This window comes from Mustela lutreola, chromosome 18, assembly GCF_030435805.1.
Source record: "Mustela lutreola isolate mMusLut2 chromosome 18, mMusLut2.pri, whole genome shotgun sequence".
Lineage (NCBI taxonomy): Eukaryota > Metazoa > Chordata > Mammalia > Carnivora > Mustelidae > Mustela > Mustela lutreola.
Window position 1 is genome coordinate 26,419,861 of NC_081307.1, and position 16,052 is coordinate 26,435,912.

At 37.5% G+C, this 16,052-nt stretch overlaps 1 protein-coding gene across 1 annotated transcript in view; it reads right to left on the minus strand.

Moving 5' to 3' along the window:
• Positions 1-363: 363 nt before the first annotated feature.
• The window catches only part of TLR3 (toll like receptor 3), a 29,395-nt gene continuing 13,706 nt past the window's right edge, over positions 364-16,052 (minus strand). The window contains exons 5-9 of the mRNA XM_059156075.1: positions 13,851-14,000; positions 9,004-9,458; positions 6,886-7,077; positions 2,421-4,273; positions 364-2,183 (exon numbers count right to left, since the gene is read on the minus strand). Coding sequence (XP_059012058.1) covers positions 1,955-2,183; positions 2,421-4,273; positions 6,886-7,077; positions 9,004-9,447 — 2,718 coding nt within the window. The 5' untranslated portion in view covers positions 9,448-9,458; positions 13,851-14,000 and the 3' untranslated portion in view covers positions 364-1,954. The remainder of the gene's footprint in view (positions 2,184-2,420; positions 4,274-6,885; positions 7,078-9,003; positions 9,459-13,850; positions 14,001-16,052) is intronic.

Consider the following 16,052-nt stretch of genomic DNA (forward strand, 5'->3'; position numbering starts at 1 on the left):
GCACCTTGAGAGCAGTCAAACAAGTCACTTTGCTCTTGGAAATTAAATAGGTCAGACAAACATCCTTTTTTGCACTTCCCTCGTTTGGAACCCCAGGGAGGAGAACTCCCCCTGAGAACAATTATAAAGGACAGCTTACAGAAGTTCAGGATGTTTCTTCCTGTGTAGGTCAAACACAAGTCAAGGCTCACACCTTTTATTAGCTTGATTTATATTCAGTGAAATGGGCCATCTCTGGTGCATCTCCTCATCTAGTCAACAACTTCAAGAAAATTCAATTTAAATTGTGGCCATTTGATCAACCATCTTATAGGCAAATAAGTAAGAGAATGAAAGCCTTTTCACAAACTGATGAAACATTAATTCATAATAAAAATTCACTTAGAAATATTTTAATGAAATTGAGACCATTGATACATAGATAACATCCAAAGCACATCAAGAAAGACAGTCATTGTGAATCTTATTTTGGCATCATAAAAATTTAATTTAATTTAATTTAATTTAATTTAAGTGCTTGTTTGTTTATAGTTTATCATTCCAAAATAGAACAAGATTATTTCATGGGCAATAAACACATTTTAACACAAAATAGCTATAAAACAAGTGTCTTGTGGGCAAGGCTGATGTATAATGGGAAAGTGAAAATGAGTCCTCCGCACATTCACATTGTTGAGAGATATAGATTCTTTCGGAACCAACAATGTAGTGAATATTACTTCTTGCAAGGTTCTGTGAGCTTAGCCCTGAGAATACTGAACAATTTCATTCAAAGTTCCAAAATGTGACACCTCAAATATTCTCTAAATTTAACAAAGAGGTGCTTCTAATATAGAAATTAACTCAGCTTTATCATTTCAACCCTCTCTTATATTTAAATACCAGAACTATAAAAGTTTTAAAAAGCTCTGCTTGTCTATATCCATAATTAGATTCTTTTCATTGTAAGACAAAAATGAAATTTAAAATAATAGTCTTTCTAGAGAAGGACTAACATGTACACAGCATATTTTACATGATAATATATTTCATGTGAATGTACTATACCATGGTCATCATTAATTATATGGGATTATTTAAGATTTTGTTTATCATCATAATTTTCAAGATCAGGAGTCAAAGAATCTCAGTGGGACCAAATGATTTGACCAGGGCCATCTCCTGAGCCTGTGACTAAGAGAAAAGAGTATTTTATTTCCACAAAGCCAATCTACTAATTAATGTTCAGGAAGCAAGCCTTTCTGTAATCCTTTTTTTTTTTTTTTTTTTTTTTTGGTAATACTTCTAAATCAGAGAATTGTTTCTCTAACACCTATGGCAGAAACCCAAATATCAGGAAAATATAAGTAAGTATTTATTAAAATATTTATTTTACTAAGTGATCAAAATGAACCGCAAATGTTTTCTGACCATGAATCTGTATATTAAAATGGGATTTAACACTTAACAAAATTGACAGTGAGACAGGCACCACTAAAATAAAAGCCTTCCAATTGAAAAAATACTATACCTAAGCTTTTAAAAATTGGGGTATGTATTTTAAATGTACTCTTTTATAGTTGAAATTATATTGTATCCACTAAAACCATTATCTCTTATTCTACTATGAGTTCATCCAAAAAAAATCCAAATGTAATGGTCAGAAACCTTCTCATAATTCTATATTTTCTTTAAATGAGGAATGTTTTAAAACTTCCTTAAGTTGTCTTAGACCTCAGTAACCAACTGTGCATTCGTTTGTAGAAGATATTCTTATATGTTTATTTTGGGTCCAATTAATTCAGCTGATGATGAAAGACCAGCAATAGAGAGAGAGAAGAGACAGAATCGTGGGACAATACTCTCTAAATATGAATAAACAGGTCAACATTATTTTCAAATAAAGCCTAAATCGACCGCAAAACTTTTTAAGTTAGGAAAGTTACTCCTCTGTTACCTTAGTCTTGAAATAAATTTAATGTATTGAATTTCTAGATCCAAGTGCTACTTGCAATTTATGATGAAAGGCATTTATCCGTTCTTTCTGAACCGGCCAGTTCAAGATGCAGTGCGATTTAAACATCCCTCTTCGTAAACAGAGTGCGTGGTTCAGTTTATGATCTGGAATTTCCTCAAGAAAGATCAATATAATGGAATCCAGATTTTGTTCAATAGCTTGTTGAACTGCCTGGTGCACCTTGAATCTAGGAAAAAAATTATTAAAAAATGTTATATATCAGTATACAGACTTTAACAGCCCAAAGCGTGCATATCCTCCTTAAATTTGTTTTCATCTGTCCCTAATAATCAGCTTATTTTTAAAAGAAATTTATTTTTAAAATTCTTTGAGTTGTGAGTCATAATGTAAGTATATTTAATAATATTTAAAAGCTCTATCAAAAAAATAAGTACACACTTAAAAGTTCACAATGTTCACCTACCTTTTGCATAATGGATCTTTTAATAGATTCTGTGTTATAACGAAAATAGTTTTTCTGCTTCTTTTGATGCTATTAACAATTGATTCAAGTTCAAGGACACCTGCCTCAAAGTCCCTCTCTTCGAGACAAAATTTGAGAGTTCGATCTTTTTCTTCCATCGGAGAGAAGTGTTCCCAGACCCAATCCCGATCTTTATAGGCATGAATTATATAAGCTGCATATTCAAACTGCTCTGGCTGTCTGTCTATTTCTTTGAAACCAAGAATTCGATGCACTAAAACATTCCAATAAAAAGATATCCTCCAGCCTTCAAAATGGATGAGCAGTACAAGGAAGATAAAAATCAATGAGAAACTGGTATTTATTATGAAAAAGAGTTCAAAGGGGGCACTGTCTTTGCAGGGTGATACATCAAAAAGCATCACGCGGAAACCATGATACTGAGGAGGAGTATTGCAGAGGTAATGGCTTGGTAGCTCAGAGATGTTGGTATGGGTCTTGTTAATCCAATTAACGAACCAGGCGATACTTTCACATGTACAATCAAATGGATTAAAGCTCATATCTAAATTACTTAGGTTCCTGAAGACTGGCCCAAAGACGTTCTTCTCAACCGATGTTATGAGATTCTTCTGAAGGTTCAATGACTTTAGAGATGCCTGATCATCAAAGACAGATGGTGGAAATATGTTTAAATTATTTAATCCTAAATCAAGGCTCTTTAATTCAAGCAAGTCCTTGAATGCCTCTGCTGGGATCTCATCAAAGCCATTAGACTCTAAGTTAAGAATGTGGAGGTGAGAAAGACCCTTTAGAAAATGAACAGGACCACCGGGGTTTGCATGTTTCCATAGCCTTGCTAAGTTGTTATGCTGCAAATCCAGAACTTCTAGTTTCTCAAGACCCTCCAACAGTTCAGCATTTATGTTGGCTATATTGTTGTTGCTTAGATCCAGGATAGTCAAATTCCGAAGAGGATGAAAAGGTGAAGGGAAGCTGTCCGCATTTCTAAGGGCCACTCTTCGGAGCATCAGTCGTCGGAGGCTTGGAACCAAGGCAAAAGAGTTGCTCGTCAGTTGCAGGCATTTGTTGTAGGAAAGGTAGATTTCAACGATATTTTCTAGACCTCTCCATTCTTGGCCCGTGAGCTCTTGTCCGATTTCATTAAGGCCAAGGTCGAGCACCTGTAGGTGGCCCAACCAAGAAAAAGCACCACTCTCTATTTTTGAGATTTTGTTTTTGGTTAGATTGAGTGTGACTAAAGGAGACTGAGCGAGGGACAAAAATGTTTCATTGGTTAAAGTTCTCAAACTTGCAAAGGAGTTGGAGAGACTTAAGTGCTTTAGCCTGATCAATCCCGTGAACATATTGCTTTTGATGCCTGGAAGGTTGTTGTCCCCCATGTTAAGATACTCCAAACGTTCTAGCCACTGAAAGGAAAAATCATCAATCTTGGGCTCTGACGCAAGGGAAATGCTTTGTTTAGCAAAAGAGTGTCGCAAATCCAGGTATCTCACGTTGAGAAGCCCATAAAAGGAACGAGAAAACAAATGCTCTATATTATTATACTCCAGGAAGAAATGTTCTAGATGGGGAAGCCAAGCCAGGGAATCGTTCTCAATCACTTTTAAGTTGTTGTGGGAAAGATCAAGCAAGGTGAGATTTGTGTGCTTTAGTCCAAAGAAAGTCATATTGCTGGTTCTGTACAGTTGGGAGTTACTCAGGAATAGATTCTGAATGCTTGTGTTTGACAGTTCCAAACAAAGCTTCTCTGTGAGGCTGGGGGTCAGCTGAGCATTGTTCAGAGAGAGGCCAAATAATTTTCCAATTGCATGAAAACACCCTGGAGAGATCTAAAGTGGGGCGGGGAGAGGAAAGGAGGTTAATCACCAAAACTCAGGGGCATCTGCATGACTCTGGAAAAACTTCAACAGTTCTTTACTTAGTCCCTTTCCCCTTCACCGTCTTCTCTGCATTCTTCCCTAGCCCTCCACCGCTCAGCTCCTTACTCTCTGCCTGCAACACCCGCCTCCTGTCCAGCCCTTGCCTTTGTGGGCCACAGCTTACCTTCCATCCATCGCGTAAGGGCCTTTTCTTTAGGGGGCCTCCCCTGACCTCCCAGTCTAGGTGAGGTTCCTAGTGCTTTCACTTGATCTCACTGAGTGTCAATGTGAGTAATAAGCTATTTGTAAAGTCACTGCCGGGGCAGGTCCTGTTTCGGTCCTGTTCTCATGAACACATGATAAGAACAGGTAGATTGTATTATGAAACAGTGACGCACATACATACCCTTCTGCGACTCTGGGTTCCAGCCTTGCTTTTTGTCTTTCCCCTATGGTTTTTCCTCCTGACTTGACTTCATGATAGTGCCTCCAGCTCCCCCCTGCCCTGTCCCCACTCCCTCACCAGAAGCCTTGGCTGCTGTGGGACTCAGCACCAGAAGAGAGAACAGAAGGCAGGAGAGAAGGAATCCAGAGAGGGGAGTAGCCAGTGCTGGGTGGTGGTTCGACACCAGGAGAGCAAAGAGACTCTAACGCCTACCATGTCATTTGTGAGATGTTGGGCTAATGGAAGAAAAGGCAAAAATGGGGAAGAAAGGGTACTGTACCATAAGAAAAGGGAATTGGACAACGAAGCAGGAAGTTATTGTATTAATTAGGATGAACTTACATGATAGCACTATTTTAAAGCAATCAACATTGAGTTTTTGAATCATCCTTAATGATATAGAGAATGTTCATGATACAATATTACTGTTAAACAGCAGGATACACTGTTGCACAGGGAGGCCATACAGAACGGAAAAGTTGTCAAGAGCGTGGGCTCTGATCTAACACTGCCAGAAACCCAGTTCCGTCACCAGATGATCACTAGTGAGGCCTTGGGCAAGTTCCTCAACACTTCCTCATCTCAATGAGTTAGTTAAGAAAAAATAAAAATAAAAAAATAAATTATTAGATTTTGGAAAAGAACCAGTAGTGCAGTGGTTTAAGCAAGAAAGGCCTGGCACAAATAAGGTAGACACACAGATTAAGAATCACTATTCTACATAATAAAAATCAATTTGGTGTGATGTCACACCATGAATGTTATTTGCCTTTATTTTTGCACTAGTATCGGTATATAAAAAGATTATTTCAATGAAAATAAAAAGTTCTATGCACACAAAAAGAATAAGTTAGTTTAGGATTATATAAATATATATATATAGATACACAGTGTATTTTGAATTTGTACTCTGAAATCCACTTGCTGTTGTTTTTCTTATTATTACTTGGAGAAAAGCTGGAGATAAAAATACCCAAATGCTGGGGTACCTGGGTGACTCAGGAGGTTAAGCCTCTGCTTTTGGCTCAGGTCATGATCTCAGGGTTCTGGGATCGAGCCCCGCATCGGGTTCTCTGCTAAGCAGTGAGCCTGCTTCCCTCCTTTCTCTGCCTGCCTCTCTGCCTACTTGTGATCTCTCTGTCAAATAAATAAATAAAATCTTAAAAAAAAAAATACCCAAATGCTAACATTGGCTGTCTCTGGACTGTGGACTTTTAGATGATTTTTATCCCCCCCATTATTTACATATTTTATAAAACTTCTACAATAAATGTTCTAAATTTTAAAAAATGCTGTTCAAAACTTAGTATGAGTATTGCACAAAATGTTCATTTGTTGTTTGTTTATATTTTATTATCTCAGAACCAATACACAGCCCATTTTTATTCTGAAAATTAATACAGCTTTTAAAAATCTGACTTAGTTTATGGCTTCCAATATTCTTATTCTCAGCCTCTAAAGGAATAAAATACAGATATATCTGTATATGAAAGTAGTTAATGAATTGAATATCATGGATCAAAGAGAAGGTCAGTTAGTTATATTCCATTATAAGAGGATTTTTATAATAATCTAATGCTAGTTATCATTTATGGAGCACTTACATGCCAGGTACTGCTAAATTCGTTACCATACAGCCTATGACGTAGTGTTATTATACCAGTTCTACAGCTGGGGAAGTGGAGCATAAAGAACTTGAATAATTTGTCTGATTACACAATTATTAGGACAGAAGCGGAGCTAGCTAACCCAACTCTAAAGACTGTGCTCTTAACCATCATGCTATTTTAATTCTTTCAGAGATTTTGTGGGATAAATAGTACCGTTTCCACTTTACAAATGAGGAGAGGTTTAGTAGGTTCTCCAAGATCCAAGTACTGGTGTATAATTGGAACAGGGGCTGTAACCCATTTCTGTCAGACAGCAGAGCCCCAGCCCCTAACTGCTATCAGAGTCTCTCTTTTTGTGACAATGACATCAATGGCTCCAAGCAGGAAGTATGAAGGATTTCTGGGAGACATGGCAAACATGATCACCCCTTTCTCTAGGGAATCTTTAAATTCGTATCCACGTGACACAGTTAGGGACTGTCCACACTTAAAGGTAGAACACAAAATAATTTTACCTTACTTCTTACCTCTTTAATTGGATTTGATGACAACTCTAATTTCTTTAAAGAAGAATTACCAAGGAAATCAAGTTCTTCAGGTCTCAGTACTTTAATTTTATTATTTGATAACAGAAGCTCTTGGAGATTTTCCAGTTGGAGCTGACTTCCTAATTTAGTAGACGACAAACCATTATGAGATAGATCTAATTTGATTAAATTCTGAGAAAGAAAAAAGATGAATATAAGTTAGAGTCTGGCCTCCAAAAATAGCTCCTTTAAATGTACCTGAATCTTAGAAATAACTTAGAAGTAACAGCAAAATATCACCTATTATTCTATAGAAAACTGACAGTAAGAGTAATAAAAAATCTTTGTTCCTTCCATGTTGATGCGAGTGGTGGGTATTCATCCTTTCTGATGGCTGGGTAAAGCAGAGAAAGACAATTGTCACATGGTTTTGCTCATATGTGGACCATAAGGAATAGCACAGAGGACATTAGGGGAAGGAAGGGAAAACTGAAGGGGGAGAAATCAAAGGGAGAGGTGAACCGTGAAAGACTACAGACTCTGGGAAACAAAGTGAGGGTTTCAGAGGGGAACGAGATAGGGAGAGGGGGTCGCCTGGTGATGGGTATTAAGGAGGGCACATGCTCTAATGAGCACTGGATGTTATACACAAATAATGAATCATTGAACACTACATCAAAAACTAATGATGTACTGTATGGGGACTAACATAACCAAAAAAAAAAAAAAAAAAAAAAGAAAGAAAGAAAAAAAATCTCTGTTGTGATTGAAAATACCATTGTTGCAAAGGCTTTGTTTCTTACTGCAAGAATCATTTCAAGAAGAATAGTTTTATTTCTCTTAACAAAATAAAAGGACTTAAGCTCATTTATTCATGATATAAGGAGTATTCATAATAATAATTTCTTTACGATGTAAGGAATATTCTTGTGGCTTACCAAGCACAGGGTGTCATGCATCAGCCTTGAAACTAAACAGAAAAAAAAGAAGAAAAAATTTTCTTCTTAAAGAAGTATGAGTAGAACTTTGATGTCCATGAAATCCTAAAAAGATTTTTATGTTGAGAAAGATTGGTAGTTATGTAAGTTTTGCATCATGACTAGTACAGAATATTCATTTTAGTTTGTTTAGTGGGTGCTGTGGGACATTTTACCACCCTTATGCTACATTTTAACACATAAAGTTCTACTCAGGTGAAGGTAATGTAAAGCCGAGATATATTAGGGCAGAATCTTATGTAACACATAATAAACAGAGTAAGAATTTTATTTATGTTTTAAAAATAAAAGAACATTTTGCCAAAGATTACTCTAACCAGATTTTGAGGACTTGGTGTACATGACAAATCATCCACTTCAGCATCTAGGGAGGCACAAGAAAGAATTTTCAAATCACTGGCAAGCAAGTCATTTTATAAATGTTTCTAAGCATATTTAAGTTTGTACACTAATTTTGGGACATGAGGTCAAAGAATGCCAAATTTTTTCCAGGTCCATAAAATGAACGAGACCGGGTTTTAAAAATGGCTTTGGTTTAAGAAAAGTGCTTAATAATTCTCTCAGATTGAGAGACAATAACTTACATTTTCCCAGATGCAAAAGTCAAGTAAAGTACTGGGGAAAAAAAAAAAGATGGTGGCCATTGGTAAAGCATTATTGTAAAGAGATTTCGTAAATCAAGAGTACATAATTTTTTACTGAACAATTTGCTTTATCTATCAATTTGTTAACTTCATTTAAGTCAGAATTTGGATATGTTTTTTTTTTTTTTTTTTTTTTTTTTTTACTGCAGGTAATTTATTTGCTCTTTTCCTTGTGGTATATTCTGATTCTTCTCTGGTTATGACAGATCAGATTCTTTTTTCATCTCTACCTCTTGTACCTAAGTTGAATTTTTAATGGGAGGGAGCAAGAGAGGCAAAGTTCCTTAAAATTAAGGCTGAAATTGATTTAAGATGCTATTTTCCCTTTTGAAAACATTTTCAAACATAAATGGCCATACTTGCATGGGAGGTCCCCCTCTTTCCACTTGAGTGAGATTGGTTTTCTTACTCTTCACCTTGATATTGAGATAACATATTTTAAATTTCTTATAGGGAGATGAACCTTTCCATCTTACCTTCAGGCTTTGAAAGGGATTGTTTTGAATATTCTTGATGGAATTGGACATTAGGTGGAGTTCTGTCAAGTTCATACAGAAGACAAAAGTTTGGTCGGAAAGGTGAGATAGCTCATTGTGTTGGAGGTTCAAACTTTCCAGCAGGGGGAGTTTTTGGCACAATTCTGACTCCAGTTTTGAGATAGAGTTGTAGCCTCCATCCAAGATAGTAAGTTGGCTATATCTTGTAAAGTTGGCAGCTGGTAATCTTCGGAGCTGATTATGAGTGAGATTCAACACTGTTATGTTTGCCGGGAGGTCATCAGGCACTTGAGTCAACTTCAGATGACTGCAGTCAGCCACTTCGTGTCTAACGACACATTTATGGGTAGAGGATGTACAGAGAACCCACAGGGACAGCAGTCCCCAAAAGAAGTAGATATGAAAAGGTGAACTCTGGTTCATGTTTCTCCCCTCTAAAAGAAACGTAAACAAGTAAGAGACAACATTAGTAACATAGGCTTTCATAGGTATTGGTATATTCTTTGAAAAACAGATAACCAAAAGTGACTATATATGATCTTTTTACTCACAACTTCTACAGAATACAAGCATCTATTCTATAATCAATATTTCAAATGGAAATAATTCAAATAGCACAGAAGTACAAAAATGGAGCATACAAACTCCCTCTTCACTTTTCACCTTTACCCCAGTTTCAATGCAGCATCTTTAAAATTTTTTTTAAAATTTAAATTCAGTTAATTAATATATAATGTGTTATTGGTTTCAGAGGTAGAGGTCAGTGATGCATCAGTCTTACATAACACCCAGTACTCATTACATCACGTGCCCTCCTTAATGTCCATCAGCCAATTACTCCATTCACCATCCCCATCCCCTCCAGCAACCCTGTTTGTTTTCTGTGATTAAGAGTCTCCTACATTTGTCTCCTTCTCTGATTTTGTCTTGTTTTATTTTTTCCTCTTTTCTCCTGTGAAATTCTGTTTTGTTTTAAATTCCACATACGAGTGAGATCATATGATAATCGTCTTTCTCTGATCGACATATTTCACTAAGCATAATACCCTCTAGTTCCATCCACATCGTTGCAACTCAATACAGTGTCTTGTTGAAAGAAACAGGATACATGATTTCATTTCTATAACACCAAGATCAATTAGCTTCTTAATCATACTCTTGGGTAAATGGCCGGTTTGGAGGGATATCTCTGACACCTTCTCTTGGGTTATCATCTTGGAATCCATTCCACCATGTTCCTGGGTTAACGTCACTATGGTGGATTTCAGTACCTTCTTTCTTGAAATATTTTTTTTTGACCAAAGTATCTGCTTGAGTAGCTCTTCTTCCTCTTTCCCCAAAATATTTACAGGAGGTTTTATCTATCTATCTATCTATCTTTTTTTTTTTTTTTTTAGATTTTTAAATTTATTTATTTGACAGAGAGAGAGAGAGACATCACAAGTAGGCAGAGAGATAGGCAGAGAGAGAGGGGGAAGTAGGCTCCCTGCTGAGCAGAGAGCCCAACTAAGGGCTTGATCCCAGGACCCTGAGACGATGACCTGAGCCGAAGGTAGAGGTTTAACTCACTGAGCCACTCAGGTGCCCCGAGGCTTTATCTTTTAGCTTCTGAAATACCTGTTTTTGTTCTTTTGTCATATGATTTTGATGTGTAGGCTATTTGAGGCTTGGAATACTTTTTTTAAATTAAGTGTTTTTGTTTTATTTTGTTTTGTTTTGTTTTTTGACAGAGATCACAAATAGGCAGAGAGGCAGGCAGAGACAGAGGGAAAGGGAAGCAGGTTACTTGATGAGCAGAGACCCCGAAGCGGGGCTCAATCCCAGGACCCTGGGATCATGACCTGAGCCGAAGGCAGAGGCTTAACTCACTGAGCCACCCAGGTGCCCTGTCAGTTCTATGCCAATACCCTGTTGTTTTGATTACCATGGCCTACAGTAAACCTTGAATTCCGAAGTGTAAATCCTTCCATTTGTTATTCGTTTCCTAGGTTTTTTTTTTTTTCCGTGCCACAGTTGATGGGAATTATTTGAAATAGTTTTACTTATTATTTAATTAATTATTCCTCCTAACTGGAGTATACAGTTACAATAGTAGAGGACACATTGTCTTTACTCTGTACTGCTTTACCTGCATCTAGAAAAGTGACTAGACCATATCGAATGTTGGATAAATACATGTTGACTGAATAGCTTTCCCTGGGCAGTTAATCAGCTCGAGAAAACCTCTCTTACCTCCGTCAATGGTCCCAACTTTATTTTGGTGGGATATATGTCTAATGTGATAGTCTCTGGTACGATCAATTACCTAGTTTCACTTTCAGATATTTAAAAATATCAAATACATCTTCAATGTATGGAGCCGGATCAATAAAAATGATAATTAAATAAGTTAGTTTTCCGTAGATCTAAAAGTCATGTCACAAGAAGAATTCCAGAAAAGTTTTAAATAATAAAATCATTTTAGAGGATTAATTGTAAGAAAATAGAACTAGTGCAAGTATTTATAATTGTTCTAATTGGCTTTTAAAACATAGTGATTTTACTTTTTTTTTTTAGATTTTATTTATTTATTTGACACACAGAGAGAGATCACAAGTAGGGAGAGAGGCAGGCAGAGAGAGAAGGGGAAGCAGGCTCCCCGCTGAGCAGAGAGTCCGATGCGGGACTTGATCCCAGGACCCTGGGATCATGACCTGAGCGGAAGGCAGAGGCTTAAACCACTGAGCCACCTAGGTGCCCAATAGTGGTTTTACTTTACTTCTATTCTAATCTAGTTCTCAGAGATAGAAGAAAAGTCTGTTTCTATTAATTATTTTATGGCCTTTATAATACTGGCATTAAGTATTGTGAAAGCCATACCCAATTTTTATATTTATAGGCTATGACAAAGATCACAGCCCAACTAGGAGGCCCCTCACCAAACTACTCAGGTACATGAAAACTTTAGAGCTGAAAATGAATACATTCTGGAAATCAGGGACTAACTTCCCAAATCTGATCTCTCTGAAATCCTCCCAAACCTCTCTTCCTTGTACTATAAGTGCTTCTACTTCTATTTACAACTCACACAAACAGTGCTGCAATATAGTCTCCTCCTTGTCTGGGTGACATTTCTCTGTTTTAGAATGGAAATAGAGATCAAAATTACTGAAAAGGACTAATCTATTTACAAAGAATATCTCTGAAGGACTGAAAGACATTCCCAGATCTGAAAATACATTCATCACATGGAAAAGTACATCACCAAATGGTACGTAGGAAGAGTGAAAAAGGAAAATCCACAGAGTGAATCTTACGAAACTTCAGAATTGTGACCATTCGAAAGAAAAAAAAATCTTAAAACCTTCAAAGGGGAACATATGATCAATTACTTCCAAATGAAGAAGTACTTTTCATTAGCAACATCAGCCACTAGAAAACAATCGTGATGAGCTTTCAAAATGATCAGGGGAAACAATTTTGAACCTAAAATTTCATTTCTGCCTGAACAACTCAAGATAAGGGGCAAAGCATTTTGAAATATGCAAAGATTCAGTAAGTTTATAACTATGCAAACTGTATGCAAAAATTATTCTGGAATTTGCTTCAGGGAAATAAATGAGAATACAGTTAGAGGATGAAGCAGACAGGAAAAAATTGCTATTGTATGAGACAGAAGCAAAGAAAGCTAAAAAGATGGAAAATAGACACTCAGTGGGTCTTGCAATTTTAGAAAGGCCTTTCAGGGTGCATAGAATTACATGTGTCTGTCTAAGTGAGAGATAATATTGCATCATGATGAAGACATTTGGTCTGGAACCAGACTGGTTGGGAGTTAGAGCTAATCCCTGCTTAGTTTGGATTCTCTGTTTTGGTTCGTACACTTCATAATATTTTCTCCCCGTGAGTGTATACAGATAACACCTAACTGCAGACACACACCAACACACAATCCTATTGTGAAACTGCAAGGTAACTTCGTGAGCTCCTCCTGCTCCAGGCTGACTCGGATTTCCTCCGACTCACCTGCATTTACCAGTGCTGTGGGGAATGATCCTTCTGATCTTCCTATACATCTCAACGCCTATCCACTTGTCACTTTCCTCTACTTTCCTTTATGAGGCCAAAGAAAACCACTTTTGTACTCCCAGGAGCACCTGAAGTGTTTTCTCCTTTTCAAGCACAATATCACAAAATGCCAGCTCCTGTCTCCTTTCTGGCCAACAAATCTGAGAAAAGGAGAGAAATTCTTTCAAGCTCACAGGGCTCTGTAACTTTAAGACAAAGATACGATTTAATTAATTAATTAATTAATTAATTTGAGAGAGAAAGGGCACCTCAGCGGGGGGTTGGGGAGGGGAGACAGGCAGACAGAGGGAAAAGCAGACTCTCCACTGAGCAAGGAATCCCAAACCGGGCTTGATCCCAGAACCTGATCTGGGATCATGACCTGAGCCAAAGGTAGATGCCTAACCAACTGAGCCAGCCAGGTCCCCCCAAAGATATGATTTTTTATTTTTTTAAAAGGCTATTGCAAAATGATCTCCATAAATTTCCTAACGTGCTTTTCCACGTCCGGAAATCCACAAAGGAAAAAAAAAAACCTCATTATTGTACAAAAGTATTGGATTATGTTAATTATAAATTCCTGCTTTTATATGTACTCTAAGTTACGATACACTTCTCCCCACACCTCTGTCATCTCGCTTTCCTTCTCTTCTCCTGTTGATTCTGACTCGATTTCAAGCACCAGATCAAAGAAAGACCAAAGAATGCTGAAACCGACGTGCAGTCCCAGCTCTAGCCAACAGGACAGACCGGATCCCAGTAAGATTTTAAAGATCTACCTTCATTTACTCTGATAACAGCTGGCCGTTCCTTTTTTCATTAGTCCAAATCCAGTCGTTTCCTCCAGGGACGGGCAGCATATTTGCTGCAATCTCGAAAGTGAAACTAAAAAGGGGGGGGGGAGGCAAGCTTCTTACAGTTCTTGGATTCTAACAAGGGCACAAAGGGAAAAAAAGCACATATCACATATCAGCAAGAGAAATACTAAACTGCTTCTCAAAAAATGTCTTGCTTTTCTGCTTTGGGTACAGTCCCTTGGGTTTTACTAAAAGGGTCACAGATTTAGCAACAGAGAAGTTAAAAAAAGTGGGAGCTCTGTTGGTGTGGGCAGGGCTAGTACTCTAGAGGTTAAGCCGGTATCTGTGAGTGATTTCCTCTGTTTTTTTCAGAAGACTGATGCAGAACTGTCGGAACCTAGTAGTGCGTGGTTGGAGTGAGAAAAAACCTCAATCCCTAATCAAAGCTGAATACTTTCACTTCCCTTATCTTCTTAGCAACCCAGGAAGATAAGTAATGTGAACATTAGCCTTTTTATCCAAGGAGACACCTAGTTCACAGCAGAGGAACTGCTCAAAGGTGCAAAGCCAAAAGCCAGTCCTAACTCGTGCTACTCGTTTCCATAATCAGAGCCTGTTAGGGAGCAAACACGAACACAAAGAAGTCCATTTTCACCAGCTGGTTCTCAACAAGCTTTCCTGACTAGTTAAAGGAATGTGCTTGTCAGGGAAAGGACACATTTCCCGTTATTGATATAATAGGATATAATGTTACCAACCATATTGTTATATAGCAAAATAGAACACTCAGAAGAGACTGTAGAGACCACCTAATTTAACTCCCTTGTTTGAGAAATGAGGAAATAGCACGATGAGGGATTTGCCAAAGGCTATACCAAAGTTACTTCGTTATTCAAACAACTTTAGAAATAAAACAGCTTGGATCAGTTGAAACATGCCCGGAGCTTGACTTGATTGTAGAAATGAGGGCAAGAAAATAGGTCTGTATCATGAAGCAAAATGTCTTCTCCTTGGGTCTCAGTCTTAGTTGGAACCCTCTGATGGTCACTGGGCTCATGGTCGTGCTTTTTTGATTTTTCACTTATCTATAATATAATACCATAAGCAGACAATTGCCCTGAGTAAACCATGGTCCCTCACATCTACCTATTGCAACATGCGGTAGAACATTAATAGTATTCCAAAAGTTTCTTCTCTGTGAGCTCCTTGAAGCCGAACATGGTATGATCTCTGTATTACAACTCTCCAGCCACTCTTCCATGGTAAGCTGGTTCTCTGGCCTCCAATGAACCAGGCTCCTCTTCAGTATTCAGACTTCTGCATGTTTTTTTCCCACATTGACGTTGGGCTTGGCTATGTGACTAGAGTTGGCCAATAGGACATCATTAAGCATGACGTGAGCCAAGACTTGATAAGCATTTGTACATGGGCACTTAACACTTTTCCTTTCAGAACTCAGTTACTGTGTGGTTAAAAGCCCAACCTAGCCGTCTGCAAAGGCAACATGGAGGAGAACTAAAAGTCTGGCCAACAACTCCACTGATCACCTAGGAGACAACCAGCCTCAACTTGGTGTCCAGTAAGTAATGAGTGAGCCATATGGGGAGTAGATCTAATTCCAGTTGAGTCACATGGAGAAGATGCCACACAGAGCAGAAATAAGTTTTCCCCAGGTAGGTCCTGCCAAAATTATGGAAGAGTAAACAAATAAATGACTATTGTCCCCAAATTTGAGTGTTTATGTTATGTATCATTAGATAAATGAAACACATTCCCTCTATAATCTGACACACCCATCTCTTATGCTTTATGACTCTGTGGGCATACTAAATTTTCCATAACGTTGATTGAACTAATGAATGGATTTTTCCAAATACTTATTGATCATCCCATAATGCAACAGTTTACATCCAGATATTACTAGTCCTTAATTCTTGCTAGCTTCTGAATACTTCACAAGTTAGTTTCTCTCCACTGTACATTCCTTGGTTATGCATTAACTTATTTAGCTATTATGGTGGTAGGTGCTATAGTGACAAAGCTCATTTTTCCCCTTTTAAGAGAATTAAATCAAAGTTGTGATATACGCCCATAAATACAAGTCCAGTATTTATTGGTATTTTGTAGCATGCTAGATCAGCAAATCTCAGAATATAAATGAAGCTGCATTATTCCCAGGGGAGC